This window comes from Phalacrocorax carbo, chromosome 6 (assembly GCF_963921805.1).
Source record: "Phalacrocorax carbo chromosome 6, bPhaCar2.1, whole genome shotgun sequence".
In the NCBI taxonomy this organism is placed as follows: Eukaryota; Metazoa; Chordata; class Aves; order Suliformes; family Phalacrocoracidae; genus Phalacrocorax; species Phalacrocorax carbo.
In genome coordinates, this window is record NC_087518.1 from 6846799 (window position 1) to 6865141 (window position 18343).

General features: G+C 40.7%; 1 protein-coding gene across 1 annotated transcript in view; it reads right to left on the minus strand.

Annotated features, from left to right (window-relative positions):
• Nucleotides 1-2921: 2921 nt before the first annotated feature.
• Nucleotides 2922-18343, minus strand: part of TAFA1 (TAFA chemokine like family member 1) — a 234407-nt gene continuing 218985 nt past the window's right edge. The window contains exons 4-5 of the mRNA XM_064453505.1: nt 11330-11454; nt 2922-6891 (exon numbers count right to left, since the gene is read on the minus strand). Of these exons, the coding sequence (XP_064309575.1) occupies nt 6874-6891; nt 11330-11454 (143 nt within the window). The 3' untranslated portion in view covers nt 2922-6873. The remainder of the gene's footprint in view (nt 6892-11329; nt 11455-18343) is intronic.

An 18343-nucleotide genomic window follows, 5' to 3' on the forward strand; every position in this document is an offset into this window, starting at 1 on the left:
CACACAGCCATTGGCCGAAACCAGGGCGGTCACCAAATGCTGCTAAAAGAGCAGGTAATTATAATGAGGTTGTATGCCTTCCTCTGTAGAAAAGCTTTATCTGGCCTGTCATACTGTGTTGCAAAGTCATAAGTGCCATTATCACACGTACCCATCAGTCAAATTCAGGCTAAACTTAGATCAGTGAAAGTGGGTGGAGATACAAATCTGCTTACAGTTGATCCAGTGCAGCCCCTTTAGCAGCAGGCACTCAGTGCTCAATGCTAAACTTGCTGCTGTCAGAATTAAAGAAAAGCTGGAGAGTGCCTGGAGGTAGCACTGAGAGGCAGCGATGCCTTTGTGATAGGTGTCCTTCCCTGCTTAAGTTCATTACCAAGACTTAAATGGGTCTCAGGGTGACCCATCAGTTACTATTCCAGAAGCAAAGCTAGTGGAAGATGTGACTAAGGGCTTGAATTCAAAAGCCAAGTGCATTTTGTCTTTTAGGATTTTTAGCTGATCTTCAGCATTAATTCAGTACTGAGGTTCTTCACATTGCAGAACGCTTTGAAAGTTGATGTTTTGTTTCAAAGACACTTCCAGGGAAAATTTGTTTGAAGCAGAGGAAGGACACAGAGACCTCTGCCTTCAGCCCGTAACATTTCCTCACTGTTTCACATCAGTGTCTGTGACATACTAGTAAGGCTTCAGGGACTTGGGGCCAGATTTGTAAAAACTGTGAAAGTTTTTCAGACAAGAAAAGTCTGATCAAATCAATAGTGATAAATTTTCATCTTGCAGAGGCATAATGGTCATAATGCAGAGCCCTCAATGGTCATCGTGCCAAGTTCTTGGTTCTGGTCATGGTATACAAGACTATAGGAGAAGCAACACACAGCCCAGGTTCAGTGAAGGTGAGGAGCTGACAATTAATGCCTCTGCTGCCGATCCAGTACCAGTAGCATCTGCTTTGGCAGGGCACACCTGAGGTGGACCCTGTGGCCCTGAGCTGGGGATTGCTGGTGTGGGCAGTGCAAATATGGGGAGCTGTTGGCATAGCAGCTGCAGCGAGGTTGGGATCTTGCCTTCCAACGTACACAGGAAAAAGGGAAAGAAAGACGATCACATAAATCACCGGTCTTGGGGAGAACAGCTCCCTGAACTGGGTCTTGACAACACAGCTGCTTTTCTTTAGTCTGTGGGGCAATACTGGTGATAAAAGTCTAATAGAGATGGATGAAAATAATTAAGTGGTGTGAAAGAGAGGGAATGAGATGAAATGAAAATGAAATGAAATAGGAAATGAAGAGGAATGGCAGGTGGGAGGAAGAAATTGCATCAATATTTTAGGTTATGGGTAGTTTGCTTCAAATCTAGGTGGGCCTCTAGCCCTCATTTTGAAGTGAATCAAGGTCAGCCAGCTGACAAAGAAAGCAGATGAGAAATAATGGGAAGCAGGTCAGTAATCTGATGCTCAAACGTATATTGTTTCTGGTCATACAAATTTGACCATATTGCCGCATGGCAGGAAAGCAAAAATAATCTGACAATGGGTGTTGGATGAAAAGATGTCATACCCAGGCCTGTTGTGGGAAAGACCTCTGTACATGTCTTAGCTGTACTCAAGAAGTAGAGGCACTTGTCAAGCACCAGCAAAAGGTTTTCTCAAAGAGATGCCAAGAGTGCCCACAGATGAATATTTGTCAAAAATAAAGTGATATTTTTTCTCCACAACTTAGTTATTCTGTGTAGTAGCCTCTCCCCTGGCAGTGGTGCTCAGTTTTTTTGATTGAGAACAAGTTATTTGCGCTTCTTGTTTACTGGTTCAGGCACTTTCTGGTGTGAGGAAATGTGAGCTTTTTCTGCTCAAAGTCAACTTTTACATGAAAATCATTCTGTCAGATGGGCATCTCTGAGAAATCCTGACCTCCAAAAGAAGGACTGTTGGCTACATCTGCATCTCAGCCCATCAGGGTTAAGCACAGCCATTTCTGTGCCTTTTTCTATCTCTGCTCTGATGTGAAAGGCTCGACGCAACTTCTACTAAGGAGTCATCAAATCAGCCTAGGGCAGGACTGTGTCCCTGCGGGCACAGAAGATGTTGGCATAGGCCTAGTGGTGGTCTTCCACTCATCAGTGGTTCGAGGATCCCCACTGAAGGGAGGGGAACAAGCTCTGAGCAGTTGATGCTTGCAGACGATGGCCACACTTGACTGCAGGCATCCTAATTCTGCTCTCTGTGACCCAAGCTAAAAGCCAGGGACTGCTGTCTGAAATGCCACTGATGTGAACCATAGATAAACCATCTGCAATGATGACCTAAAATCCAGGAGTCCTCAGTTCAAATGCTGGCTCTGCTGCAGTTTTTTTGTTATAACCTTGGGCAGGTCTCAAGTCTTACAAGTCTCAGTTTCCTACCTGCAAACCAAAGGATTCTGTTTCTTTTCCTCAGAGCAGCATAGTTTTATAAACTTGTGAAGTTGTGTATTTTGACTGCGTGAACATTTCAGAGAAGAAACCATAAATATGTGTCAGGCCTATGATCTGAATTCAAACCGGTGAACTAGAAAAAGTGTTGACAGCCTTAAACCTACTGCCCTGTACACACATGTCCTTCCGTCTACCTGCAAGATTATTTGCGGAATGTGTTTCTATTTTTCTCTGACAAGAAATAGAATACCAGGCAAAGAAGCATGACCCATTTCTTTGTCAGGCAAGCTCTAAACCCTGCTTACTGGCATGTGACTGAAGTATTGATAAAAAAAGATGCTCATTTTAGGCCATAATATTCATCCTCCCACTGAAGAAGAAACAGACTGCCATCTTCAGATGAAATGGATATGCTTTCCAAACCAAGGTATGTTTATCTCCTCCACAACTTCCTTATGCTCTGTAATTATATTTGGACCATACAGTGAGACAAAAAAGTGGCAAATGAGGAATTAGGAACATAACTAATCATTTTATAATAGGAAAATATACAGCAATACACCACTGAAAGTATCTGCAAACTCTGTTAATCATCAATCAATAGGTCTGATAAGAGCATCATCCATCATGAACTGTATCACCTTCAGTATTTGTTCACGGTCCTTTCGCTGTGTAATGCCAGGTTTGAGAGCATATCATGCTGTTCATAATTGTTGGCCACAGGAGTGGACCTTCTCCCTGGGTTTTTTTTCTTCAAATATAGCATGTGGCATATTCAAAGCAATATCAAGTCATACCACACTGAGCTCTTTATTACCAGAGATTTCTGGACAGAAGCACAAAATCTAGATTTTCTGAATCAATAGGCAGATGGTAGCTACTTTTTTTTTTTTTTCAGTATTTTTTCCAACTTGTACACTTTAGATTTACATAACTCGGTTTCACACATCTGAAGAAGAAACACTGACATAAATCTAAGTTTATCTTCGATGCATTTACAAATATTTTTCTTTTTTCCCCTGACATGCCTATGTCTAGACTTCTGCCAGAAAGCAGGGACTTTAACTTTCTCTTGTGTTGATATAAATACCTTTTAACATTGTGCAGAGAATGGCATGACTCTCATTTCCTCATGAGGATGTGAATTTCTCATGAATTCCCATTCACGCCACCACTGAAATGCACTGGGTTTCCATCAGCCAAGGTAAGCAGCTCTGCCATCTTCCCACTACACACCGTGTTACTGTGCACATCACTGAAATACGTGATCATTGTGACTCCAGGCTGGTTGAATTTTTTTTATTATTGTTTTCGACTTGGTTCGCTGAAACAATGAAAGTTACCTGCATCCGGCTCTTAATTTGACTTCACGTTTTATTAGTCATTATTTTTGCAAAGGCCTTAATTCTCCTCTAAAGCATTTTAATTAAAACAGCAATTTCTCAGTGCCGCACTTTGTGAGCAGATTTTGCAGCAACTTCAAAGAGACACAGATGTTTGCTGAATTTGGTGTGGTGAGGCTGCCTACTGGCAAAGAAAAATTCATAAACATCGCTAAGAAACTTTGCTGTGGTAATGACAACATTTCCTTCTTATATTTTAGCAAGTCTAATATTTCCCAATCTCAGCAGGCATATTTCATAGACACAGGCACAAGCATTGTTATCTACTCACAGTCTGAGCCATGTCAGGTACACTGCTATGGGGTAAATACCTCTCAGTGGTCCTACCTGGGCTTTGGCAAAGGGTACAAGAGGCCATGAGTCCGTTTGCTGCGTATGAGTCATCTCACAGAGGATCAGTAGACTGAGAATACGGAAAAGAGCGTTCACTTTCAGCTTGAGTTTCCAGTGTGATTTTAAGTGGTCATTTAGCTCTGTGTGCCTCAGTTCCTACTGGTAAAGGGATGATCACATATCCTGGCTTTTAATCAAGTTATCTCCTGGTGGCAGGGTTATTTCCTAGGGCACCAAGGGCTTCTTAGCTCTAGAGGGTCCTGGGGTTTTTTAAAGTGTTGCTCTAGTAAAATTAGTAAATACTAAAGTTTTATTTTGGAGGAGTTTCTCCTAATTTGTGGCAGATGAGCCTGGAGCTGGTCTGATGATCTCAATTTGGGACCACACCTATCTGTGGGTAACCAGACAGGCAGTGGTCCTCTCTGAATTGAGATGATGTGACTAGGAGCACACGGCCATGGCAGACCATGTTTAAAACATAGATTAGGATGCAGGTATCTTCTGTGGTTTAGGCAGGTGTGTGTGTGGCCAGACAATAGATGGCCTGGCCAGCTGGGCCACCAGTGAGCCTGATCTCCATGTGCTAGGACCTACAACTGGCAGTGAGGGTCATGCTCCTATTTAGTCTTTCTGTGCACAGAAGAAAAACAGGTTTCTTCCCTGGACACTTTTCACTCTTGTACCTTTTTGAAGGGGAAATAATAGAAGTACTTGACAACAGCATATCCATTTCCACTGTGAGCATAAGGCAAGGACCAGCACAGAATGCCAGCATGGAGCATGGCATGACATGTCATGTAGCTGCTTTAATATACAGTGTAATTACAATGACAGAGTTCTGCCTCTTGAAGCATCAGGGATTGAAGCGGTTGCCCTGAAGGAGAAACAAAGTTAGTGGGGGAATTTTGACCAATTCTAGTTTAGGAAGTGCAGCGCTCTGCGTTGGATTAAAAGTGATGAGCGTGGCCAAAGGGGTCCTGTGAGAGACAGGTAAGCAGGCTGAAAGGAAATTGGAAATATTAAAGAAATGAAACTGGACTGGAAAGAACAAGTTTTACAATTCCCTATTCCTCTTTGATTTGGTAGCATTAGGTGTACTGAAGGGTAGATTGCGCAGACTTATGCGTGACAGGAAGATACTTTTCCACATGAATAACCCCCCTGAAATTAATTGAATTGCTCACAAAAGTGCCTGGGAATGTGAACTAGGCTTGCACATTTCAGCCCTCAGGTTTGGTCTTTCTTCAGCTGTGCAAGGGCCAGGCTGCATGGTGAACAGCAACAGCTTAGCTAGAAATGTGAATTCAAACCACTCGCAGTGAGTAGATCAATGTCTCTGTGGACGCATCCTTGCTGAAGAACATCTCATCTCAGATGAATTCACCTTAGTAAGAAACAGATTAAAATTAAACTGAAAGAAACTATTCCCGAAACAAAAGCAAGGCTCAGACACAGTTGGCTACAACAAGCAGTTGTGTGTTTGCTGTGCCATGGAATTGCCCTTGTGTATGCTTTTAGCTAGTGGCAAATGCTCTCAGGGAGAATTAGCCTGGCCTGCAATGAGGGAAGCTTAAATTTAGGCTGTTCTCCCACGTGTGCTGTGGGATAAGAGCACACAGCCAGACAGTCCCTTGCATTGGGGTGTGCCTGGCCATCTGAGGTGTCCACAGAGGCATTCGCTTAAGCTGAAATGCTTATTCACCAATTGCAAATGGCTCGTAAAAAAACCCCAAACTGTACGTAAAAGCCCTCTTGCATGCTACTCTGGAAAGAAATAGCTTTGTCGTTGTTTCAAAGAATTAGTGAGCCAACAACGCAAAGCTTTGGAGTTGGTTACCGGGTTTTTACTGTAGTTTCTACGAGCTATACAAAGTCTGAAGACATTGTACGTACAGTACATCTTTAATAAGAAGGGAGCTCACAGTCTACCAAACTCTGCCAAATAAATTTTAATACCTACTGTACTTCACTCAGTAGTTGTCCATCTCTTCTTCATGGAATATCTAACAGCTCTAAAAATATTTTCTTGGAAGAGGATAGAATTATCATTGTTATATATCAATCAAGTATGGTTAATGAAGCAAAGCCAGCATGCTAGTATTGCACAAGGGAAAAAGCCTCCAGAACACAAAGTGGAACAACAAATGCCCTCAAAATTCTGCCGAAGGGAACAGGAAGCTCTGGATGCCGCATTGGTAGGACTCGTGTAGGTCTTAGGCGTCCTTGTACCGCAGCAGGTTTGCTTTGCCTCTTCGCTGCCACATTTCTCTCTGAAACAGGTAGGGATCTTCCAGACCATTACAAAAAAAGAAAAAAAAATTTACAGCAGCTGCAGCAAAGTGTGGTACTATTCAATTTCTTGAAGACTGAGGCTTTTATTTCAAAATATCATATATTAATATATATATATTTCTATATATATACTTTAACTGGTATAAAGTAAATTGTAGATCCAAACTCATACCGTTGTTTGTACTTCACAATCTCGGAAACTTTACCAAAGGAATCATTTTCTTCATTTTTATTTTCAGCTGTCAAAAATCAGGGGCATTATTTCCACTGAATACTTTCTTTCACAGAGTAAAGCCACTGTTGTTATCTGGTAAACAGTCAAAGTGCAAATAAGAAATCCATTTGGCTTGTAAATGCTGAGATGGTTTTAAACTTTCAATACTTTGTCCTCATAAATCAGCAGGGCTTTCACTGTCTCCATGCAGACGGCGCTCTGTTAGGTCCTCGGGTGGATCTGCATCAAGAAAGTGCGAAAGTCGGTTATATAAAGTATGTTACAAGAGGAAAGAAAGACCCAGGCTTCATGGCACTTTGCACTGCTCATGATACAGCTGAGTTTAAATTGCAATATTTTGGGAAGGTCCCTTTCTCTTAGGGCTCTAGGGATTCAGGGATATGCAAGAGTCAGAAACTGAGCAAGCTCCTGCATGTGCCTTGGGAGCTCCTGGACGTGCATCGATCCCCTGCGCTGGCAATGTAGGAGATACCAAGACAGCTTTGGGCATGGGGCCATGGTCACTCCAGCCTTCCACCCTCCCCTTCTCAGACTGATGCTCATAGCTTCTGCTATACAAGGACATGCAGATGGAGCCGTCCTTCAGGCTCATTTGGACCACCACCAGCCCACATAGCCAAAGAGGGGCAGGACCGGAGTGACTAGCTATATAATAGACTGGAAAGTCTGACCGACTTCATCTACTCACCTTGGGTGAGACAACATGCCCTGCAACAGACCATAAAACCATCCCTCTTTATGACTAACACCACAATTGTTCTGAGTGAGCGCTCTAATGGCTTGAAGAGGAAACACCACCGCCCAGAGGGTTTTTTTAGGATGCTAAAATAAGAACAACTGACCAGAAGAAAAAATAGCTCTTTTGAGGAGAGGCTTTTGTTTCTTTCCCGCACTGATACACACAGATGAATGGCACAAGGAGTCCAACCCTTTGTTAGACAAGTAGGTCAGCAATGAAACTCAAATTGACTTGAATACGGGCAGGCTCAGGCATTAAATCAGGGCTACAAATTATTAGCTAAGCACTAGGTGATATGATGAAATGCAGCAATAAGTCTTATAGCAAGAAATATTTACTATCTTGTGCTCTACTGCTTTGAACTGACCTCTTAATTACAAAGACTGTTATCACAAAAATAGAGGGGTTTCTTCACTGCTCTAAAGAAAAACGTAATACAGGCTATGAAGCTGAAGACAGGCTCCAAGCTGAGTTGCTCTGCCAGTCCCCAAGTGCTCAATGTTTTAATTTCCTTCCTCTACAGTATCAGCAGAAAACCAGCTTGTCGAAGTATTTAGAGGGCTAATACATGAATGCCAGGTGTTATTAGTGTGGAGTACATAAAAAGGGCATCTTTCCAGCACAGTATGCACATGACCCTGGGAAGAAAGCCCTGGGGAGGAGCACTATGCTCTCCCTCAAGGGCCCTGCAAAGCGGTGCACAGAAAGTTGTGTGTAGACACCAACCAGACGTCAAGAGCTCAGATGAGAAGGTACAAAACATGGGATGAACAAAGAGTTTTCATGTTTTTCAGCAGCTTTGGTTCTGATAGGCATTTAAGTGCCCTTGTGGGTACCACCTCCCAGCATCCAGACCGAGACCATGGTCCTGCATTTCCCCTGGTGCCAGTTGCTCTGCTGAAATGTAATGATGTCATCTCCAGCCAGGTCCTAGTACAGCTCCAAAACCTCCACATTTTTAAGGAAAACATTGAAACTTATGTTCTTTTAAAAAAAGAATGAATAAGGATTAAAAAAAGCATTGAAACCGCTCCAAAAATTGAATTACAAAATGATTTCTTTCCAGTGTTTGTCACCTGCTCTGACCATCAATAGAAAACAAATTGATTTAGAGAAGCTGTGAGCTTCATACCTTTGGCTTTAACAACTTATTTAGTGAGCTATGCTAAAGGACTAAACACAGGAATAAATGCATGAAAGGAAGGAATGGAAGATGTGCTGGGAAAGCCTTCACTGGATCTGTTGTCCCCCTTTTTCTGACACGAATCAGTATTAATCACTTCTGAGAACCAACCATTAAGCAATACACTACACTGTAAAATTACATATGCTGTGTATATACATGTATTCATATATATTTATTTACATACACACATGCTTATATGTGATTTGCCGTGGGCTTTGAAGAATATACTAATAGGTATTTTAATCCTGCGAGTCATAAATGTGAATGTTTTCCTTGTCAGGACAGCAGCTGCCTAATGTAAATGTATTTAGTGTAAGGCAAAGCCTTCATTAAAACTGTTTACAGTTTACAGCCTATGGTGACTTGCTTTAGCTTTTTGGCTAATTACCACAGATGTATCTAAGATGTTGACTGATTTGTCTTGTTTCTTCTGCTTTCTTAACTTCCTTAACTACATAAATTAGACACACATGGCCCGATATTGCAGCCTGCATTGGGGTCAGTACAGATTACAGTGTAATCTCTGTCTCTGATGCCTTCTGAAATGACACAACAAAGAAAAAATATGCCTGTTTCAGGATCTGATTGCTTCTATTATTTTATATTTATGTTGCCAGACTTGATGCAGCAGTACGGATTCAAGCAAAGTTTCAGGGATTATGAAGTAGAATTTTTGCTTAGAAAATGCAATAGACAGTTGCTAAGCACATCATGTCATGTTGCCATTGTCAATTGGGCTCTGTAATGGTATTTTAAAGCAACAAAGAAAAATTCTACTGGAAGCGGTACCATAAGGTACTCCCCTCACGAGCTAATTAAAATAACTCCTGTGGGTAAATGAAGAAATATTTCTTCAGTTATGAGCACTTACTCTGTAAGTATTTAATTTAAATGAAATACAATAATGCATACTGAATAGATTGGACCATACATCTGCATATTAATGAAGCTGCTAAATTTCTAGCAATCACTTCTAGATGCAGGCTATCGCCTAAAACGAGTTTATATAATGAGGGTTGGGGGAGTTAAAAGCAGGACAATTTCACAGGAAAAAGCAAATATAATTCCTAAATTATATAATTTGCAGACAGACTGCAGAAGTACTGAATTACTGTAATTTAACAAAAGTGTAACATACTTCTTCATGTTGCTTATTCCTTCTTTAATATAACTTTCTTCCATTTTAATTCCCCAATTCAGTGAAAAAAACATTGCCTCACCAAAAGGACATGTAGTAAGTTGCTGGTTTGCTTTTTTTTTTTAAATGCACTGCAAGCCACATAAATTAGGGCACAATCTTCTGGTTGTGGTTCAGTGTGGAGAGTTCAGGTGTGAGCGTAGCGTGGTTTGAAGCCACAATGACACTGCAGGAAGAAATTGAGCCATGGAATCACAGTTCCCTCCATGCTTTCTCCTTTGCTCTGGGAGATGACAAAGCGACAATATGCATCCTGTTTTCAGAGGACACTTACTCCCTTCTGCAAAGAAAACCTCCTAAATTAGTATCTATCCTAGTAATTTAATGTGGTGGTGAGATTAGCCATGCCAGAAGGCACCATTCAAGAAGCCAGGGTTGCAATGCAAATCGTTCATCCTGGGGTAAATCATATGGAGGGAAAGAAAAGAATTAAGATGGCATAGGGATCAGCTGGGGTAAAATCTTCTCCTTCAACAAAAGGCCTAGAAGACATGAAAAATGACTGGAGTTAGGATTGTAGAAAAAGGAAGAAGTCAGGAAATCTTGACACTAAACTTCACGTTCCTGTGAATTAGTAGCTGGGAATAAGTACATAGAATTTCTTAATAAAGAGGGAAAAAATTCTTGGAAATTTGCTTTTTTTTCATTTAGCAGTTTCAAAAGTTCCACTTGACTGAAAAACAAAATTTATTAATTTATAAGAAATATTTTGAGTTGACAACCATGTCATTTTCTTGGAAAAAAATTCAATCATGGTATGAAAACAATTTAATTAAAATGTTGAGTACAGGTATAGGTGGCAGTTTTAAGAAAATGGTTGTGAAACAATTGCACAATGCAAAAGAAAAGCTAGAAACTGTTTTTGGAAAAAAACCCACTTTTTTTTCAAAAGGTAATCTCACAGTGGGGTAGTTTAGTCAGCTTATTTGCACTCTCTTTCTTTGCAGCCGTATCTCTGCATTTTCTTAGCAATGAGACGTGAAAGTTGTTGTCACCTGTTGGCCTGTGTTACCTGAACCTTCAGCATCTCAAGAGTATGTCACTAACGGGCGCACAGGGCTAGAGCTGCTCTGAAATCAGACCTGAAATGCAGGTAGTGAGTTGAGTCCTCAGCACCCTTCTGTGCTACAAAGCACCTGTACAGCCCCTAATACAGATGTGGTCAGGAACAGCCAAGGAATGGATGTAGGTCCCAGCAGATCCCTTTGATCGAATATTCTTCCCTTTAGCCACCAGAAAGGGACTCAGTAATGTGTACTAGGTTTTTTTCTCAGGTGGCAATGTCTGTAAGAAAGTGACCTGGTGATTCCACAGCTCCAACCTGCCCATTATCAAGCCTGGACCCAGCGACCAGCCTGAATCCACCTGAATTTTCACTAAATTGTGGCCAGAAGTGTTGGGTGTCTCAGGAGGTATGCAGTGATCTTTAAGACTATTACAGCAGACATGATGATGGAAAAGATACGGGTGAGCAATCATTAGTGACTCCCTTTCCTATTAAGACCTCCTGGGTATAGACAGAAAGATGACTTACTCTGGTGGTCTTGATTTTATTGCCAGTCGCACACATCCATCCAGAATTATCAGGCAACGTCTTACATTCCTCTCCTTCTAGGCAGGGCTCCATCTCACACCACCATTTCCCAATCACTATTGAAGCTAAAAGAGAAAAGACAATATTCACAACTGTGTTATAATGAAAAATCTAATTAAATAATATCTCAAGGGTCTAACACTGCATTTAAGAGGCTGAGCGTCCCTTCTAAACCCTTCAATTGGAATTTAGTTGCAAGGATTTCACATTTAATTACTTGTTTTGCATCCCATATTCTCTAAGACAGTGCACTGCTTGCCTTAGCTTCCTTATACATGAGATTTAGCCTACTATCATGCTGTGACTGCAGGGAATGCTGTGATGGCAGCAATACTGCTTCAGGCCAAAGGACTGTCCACCCTAATAGCCTGTCTTCGTGAGCGGCCAATCTGATCTCTATGGACATATACAAGAACAAGGCAAGTAGCAGGAGATTTTCCTCAGAATATTCTCCAGGTCTTCAGGACTTGTGGCTCAGGGTGCTACAGAATAAAGTGTCTGCTTTGCTTTCAAATCCTACAGCTGGCTTTTTCTTCCACAAATCTGTGCAGAAATTTTTGAGCCCATGTAGACTTTTAGCTTCCACAGTATCCCATAGCAGAGAGCGTCACAACTAGAAATAGAAGGTAAGGTTATACTGAACAGCAGCAGAAGCTCAATTTGTTGAAACATGATTATGAATTTTATAGAAACCATATTATCTCTAGCAGTAACTTTTAATTTGCAAATATTTAACGCTGTAAATAATGACAGTGTTTGGATCTTGTTGGTTGAATTTAATTGGCACATATGTTTACAACCTTGAATGTACCTTAATGAAGTTTCTTGCCTGGGAATTGGTATCTGTCTATAACCTTAACTGTATCTTAATGACATTTTTTGTCTGGGGATTTTGATAAACTTTAGCTAACCTTGCAAACTCTGACTAGTTGGTGCATGAGTGGCTCTGTCTGTGGTTTGTTTTCCCTAGCAAGAATTAATTTCATGGTTGCACTCGTAAAGCCTAACTTTCAAAGCCTCTCTCACACTTACTCCAATAGAGATGCTTAACCCATTCATATCATCCCAAACAGCTGCTTCAAGCTCTTAAAATACCTTTGAAACAGCAGACTACCTTGTATCACACCATTCAGCTCTGGGAAATGCCCTGTTGTGCGTGCATTGATTTAAGAACATTTCAGACTTTATAATTAAAGTCTTGAGTTGTAATCTGTGTATGCTCAGAAAATCCTAAGGAAACACACAAAGACGTGTCTGCAGCTGCTACTAATGTCCATCCCCTTAATTCACAGATACACAGATGAAGCTGCAAGTCCCTTTCTATCTGATCTCTAATGTGTGACCAACCCACACTGAAAGATAAATGCACCGAACTCACAGATACTCCTAGTCAAAAGTGTATATCACTATTTCATTTCATCATGTAAGAGGAGGTTCTGCATGGCACAGAGAGAAGGCGGCTGTAGCAGAGAGAGACTCAGCAAGAGACAAAAGAGGGATTCTGGCATTTTCAATAATGCTTGAACTGCATTTTTGTTTTTGCGTTAGGAGAGGTGGGCACTAGGTCACCATGGCTTCAAAGTTAGGTACCATCGGCATTATCTACACAAAGTTATACCCATCACATTATCCTACCAGACCTGCTGTTGTCCCACTTAAGCAGCCGACTTTATTGCTCCAATCCTATTTTACTATGAATGGTCCCCCTTTTGATCTAGCTCTGAAAAGAAAACTACCTTTTCATAGGACTGCTCCAATTTAGCATTTTGTTTTCCGGCACAGTCCATGAAAAATGAACCGCTGCCAACACAGTCAACCCTCAGCCACTTTGAACTATTCTGGCAGCCTCGTGTAGCTATGTCTTCTCCTTGATGCTCCCCTGACTTTCTGAATCAGCTTCCTTTGCTGCAGACTAACTGACAACTCACACACAGATGCAAGCATGTAAGTGGGTACTACTAGAAATGTGTATTTACAAATGGGAGACATAGGTACACATGCTTACCCCCAAACTAAGTCAAATACCATGTCCTTTAGGTAGGAATATTACAGAGACAAATAATTTAGATTGGTTAGATGAACACAAAGGTATGTTGTGTGCCCAGAAAGGAAGATTTTATTTTTATTTTTTTACATAAATCTGGTAGTAAACTCTGGGAAATAACAATGGTTAATATAGAGTGGGAAATCCTGTAAAGAAGGTCAACTATACATTCATTGAATTTGAGTTTTATTTCCTTTAAAGTGCAGTTAAGACTTCCTTTGGAAAGGTGAGATCTTTGTTCCTCAGATAGGCTGGACAAACCAGCCCCTGCCGCTTGTTGAGGTACAGGGTTGATCTGAGTGGCGTATGATCAAGACACTTGGTGGGCCATGCTGGAGTGCATCCAAGTATAGCCCACTTCGGTGCAAAATAAACTGGAATGAGCCAGCTGATTAACTCTAATGGGAAGTCACTGCAATTCAGGAGTCCAAGTTATACCTCTAAAACAGGCCTTCACTTGGTACATGATTATACCAGCAGACTTGCTGAATAACTGTCCCAACAGGGATATGGTTTTCACCCACTGACTTTACTTGAAACACAAGGAGAAACACCTTAGGTATGAAAGCTCCTTTGGTATGGAAGAATTATTGAGTAAGTTAGAGCAAGTGAGCTAAGCTTAGAATATAGTAGAATAGAATAGTTCAGTTGGAAGGGCCCTACAATGATCATCTAGCTCTCTGTGTTGTCTTTCCTATTTCTTCTCACAGCTTATACCTCATTTTTATCATGTAAAATATAATTTCTCCATATGTACAACACACAAAAAAAACCCCTTTACACCTGTGCCTGCAAGGCAGTTTAATGATGCTATTCACACATAATTTTCAGAAGGGTATCATTAATGCTGCTAACAGTGGAGAAAAGAGGTATCTCTCTTTGCTATGCATGAAAAGGCACATGAGGGCTGAATCTGCACTCTAATAATAGATTGTGCAGTGGGCAAACTGAAAAACCATATCCTGCTAAATTGCCTTCACAGCAATCATCAGAGCAGAGCATCCTCAGAATACGTGAAAAGAATCCTGTGATATGGAATCAAAAGCAATGATCGTAATTATTTACTAGTACCAGTGCTGTAGCATTAAATAATCATGGAGAAGGACCCTATGATGCTAGGAACTAAAAACCACAAAACTGAATGCCCTGGCCTAGGGAGTTTGCAATATAAAACAGAGACAAGAGATGAATACAGACTGAGAGGCAGCAAGAGATGAATACAGACTGAGAGGCAGCATGGAGAGGCAATGTTGTTCATAGCAATTAAAACCATCTAACTACTTGTTGATGCTGTTAAATACAGCCCAAGTATTCAGATATTGACCTTGAAAAATAATCAAATGCAAAGTCAGTGCTGAACATTAATGTCAACTGATTCATGTAATAGTGTGCAGGTTTTACTCTGTGAGTACATCCATCCATCCATCCATCCTACGCGCGCACACACACACACACACACACACACACACACACACACACAAATTTGTGATCACAGTGCAGTTACCATCACAAGATAGCCCACCCAAGGGTCCACCAGTGAGTACCCTCACCTGTCCCTACCCCCTACAGCTGGGCTGGAGATAAGGCTCCTTTTATAAAGGGGGAAACTAAGGCCATTTGCAGATGAAAAGCTCCTATTTGTCTCTAATATGTAAGTGGGCAAAATCTTTTTTAAGTCTGAAGCACTACAAAGACCGCTGTGGTCTAGTCCTCAGCACCATGCTGTGGCAGGGGCATCCAGGGCCCAATGAAAATTATTTCCTTTGAGTCTTGTGCTTGTAGGTTTTCTCTTCTATTAAAAGGCTTTTAATCTTTAGGACCAGTTGTCCTTCTTGGGCACTGCTGATCCTTTGAGGTCTACTTGATTTCAAAGTTTTACACCTCTGGTTCTTTTCAAAGAGGCAGAAAAAAGCTTTAAAATGAATCACAGTTTGCTGTTAGGTTTGAGATTAGGTACGCCTGTATGGGGAGGGGGGAAAAGCTTCCCCAGGGAACATGGTGCAGCGTCTCTACATTTAGGTTATGTCGCTCTGAGATATGCTGAAGCAGTGGTGTGAAAGAGAGAATTAAAGTTACGACACTTTCCCTTGGGGCAGTTTGCATTCAAGATCTCCCAGATCCTGAGGAACCTGAGCTTCTTGGTGACCTGAACTGCTAATTCTGGATGAGAGTTACAGACTCCTGTTAGTCACCAGGCATCACAGGCTGTGAGTGCTCACATCACGCTGAATTAGGCGCCTGTAATGTTTTGGAGTGGTTCATTGTATTCTTCTCACTGTCTGGGGAATACATGAAGCATGGAGTTTTTTCATGCAAGACTTGTTTGACTCAGACAGATCCCCTCAGCCATGGGGAAAGAAAAAGGATATGACATAAAAGAGCCTTGACTACTCCTGCTTTGTTTGTGTCTTGGTTCGGGGTTTTTTAGTTCTCCTGCTCCTGCTAGTGTAAATAAGGGATTGCGTATATCTGAGTTCTTTTCAAGAAAATGCCTCTTTTATAAGAACATTAAACTCTAAGCATATAACTAATGGAGCTGGGGAGAAAAGCAACTTTCTTCAGAAAATTCTTGAGATTTTTTTTTCCGGTCTGATTCACACTGGTTTTTAAAATCTTTGTTTGCAAATCTATAGAAAATTTTTGATCAAAATATTTAACTTTTGATGTATTTATTCTACATGGATCGACAGACAAAAAAGCATTTGGTTGAAATGGCATTTGCTAATCACGTATACCAAGCAGAGAAGTAAACTACAGATAAGACATCTGGGGATCAGATTGAATATAGGGAAAGAGCAAGAGAAAAGCTTATATTTGCTAGTGTTTACACAATTCTATTGCATTTTAAAATGCATTTCACAGAATCACAGACTCACAGGTTGGAAGGGACCTCAGGGATCATCTAGTCCAACCTTTCTAGGGAGAGCAGAGTCTAGACAAGATGGCCCAGCACCCTGTCCAGCCAAATCTCAAAAGTATCCAGTGTGGCCGAGTCAACCACTTCTCTGGGGAGATTATTCCAATGGTGACTGTCCTCACTGTGAAAAATTTCCCTCTGATGTCCATTTGTTCGCACTCATACTGCCCAAAGCCTTAGGTGGCTGCAGGAAACTTCCAGGTTAGAATGAATTTAGTGGGCTTCAGCCTGCAAAGTTCATCAGAAACTTTTAGGTTGCACAAGGGTAGTCACACTTGTTCTTGTGCATCACCTGGGGCACAAAAGTTTGATGCATGAAAAGAGCTGGCTGGGGATGTTTTCTCCTTCAAATTCAGTAACAAATTATTCTATTATGGGACAGTAAAAATGCACTGAACACCTTCAAATATCTACATCTAAACTGAGATGGAAACATGGAAACACTAACCATTCTATCATCTTCCTCTTGAATCAAGCAATATTTGGAAAGAAAATACATAATCCATTTGATTAAAACTTCCTTATTTGTTGAAGCTCCCGAATTGGTAATGTTTCACATTTCTCAGCCTTCCAGTTCTTGCATTAAATGGAAGCTACTCAGTTGTTCAAAGCAGTGATAAACTGGCCTCTTACAGGTGATTAACAGGACATGGGCAGAGGGTGGTCTGGGAGAAAATGTGCACACACAGCCCAGAGACTCGCAGGCACTTGCTTGTGTCATGTTTGCTACGCCAGTGTGTATAAAAAATGCAGACTTTTTTTTGCAGATAGAATGCTCCTTTAACTTTTCTGCATTTGTATTTAGGAAATTGCTTTAACAACATGACAAACTATAGATGACAATAAGTATAAAGACATTATATTTAACTATGTAACAATATGACAATACTCACAGAGTAATATATAACTTTAATTCATGTTTATGGAAGACCCTGAAATATGAAAACAGAGCGAAGTATCATCATGCATTTTTCAACAGTTTAGAGGGAACATGCTATGTACTAAAATCTTCCAAGATTGCTTCTGCCTTTGCCGTTATAAAGCCTCAGCAGCTATCTCTTTTTGCCTGTGATAAAGTGTATGCATTTTGTTTATATAAAAATAGAATACAAAGAAATAGAGATATTAGATTGTGCTTCCTCCTGATCATAGGTATCATGTTACTCCAAGGAATAACAAACAGAGTTCATTTTCAAAACCAGTATGACACTCGTTGCAGGATGGGAAAGTTTTTACTGTAAGTATAAAGCATTCCATTTTAATCTAGTTTCCACCAGAGAAGATTGATATAAATAAAATTTAAATAGAGAACACATTTCACAGATGCCAGCAGTGAAAAAGACTTTGTCAGCTTAATGAAAAGATATCAATTTTCTCCACTTTATTCAATAAATTGTGAGTCATTTTCTAAATGGATTAGATTAAAGGAAAGTTCAAACTCCCCGTGAGAGACTCTTGCACTGATGGAGAATTTTGGCAATGGCAATAGCACAGAGGTAGGTAAAATCTTTCAGGTCATTCTGTTTTGTCTTTTTTTAAAAAAAAACTAATATAAACTAGAATAAGAGAATCTGTAACCCCGTGCTCCCCTATTCGTTATAAAACAAAATCTGAGAGAATTGAATGAGACATGTAGTTTCTCTTGCTTTATTGGGATGTCATGGGGTGTGGAATGAATTACGGGGGTGGGAACACACTTTCTAGGAGGATGAGAAAACCAGAGTGAAAGAACGTGCCGTCTGAGGGGGTGTGTGCTTCATAAACAGACTGAGATACTGTTTACTCTGGGAGTTGTAAAGCAGTGGTCTGATAAGTTAAAGAACACAAATCCGAAACAAAAGATTTCAGGTTGAATAACGCTGCGTAGGAGAAATACAGGATGTTTCCTACAGGGAGTCCATCAAATTATCTGCTTTAATGCAATCTTACTCAGTTTTAGAAGCATCAATCTAATGCTCATGCACTGTAATACTTTGCAGACTTTGATAACAGA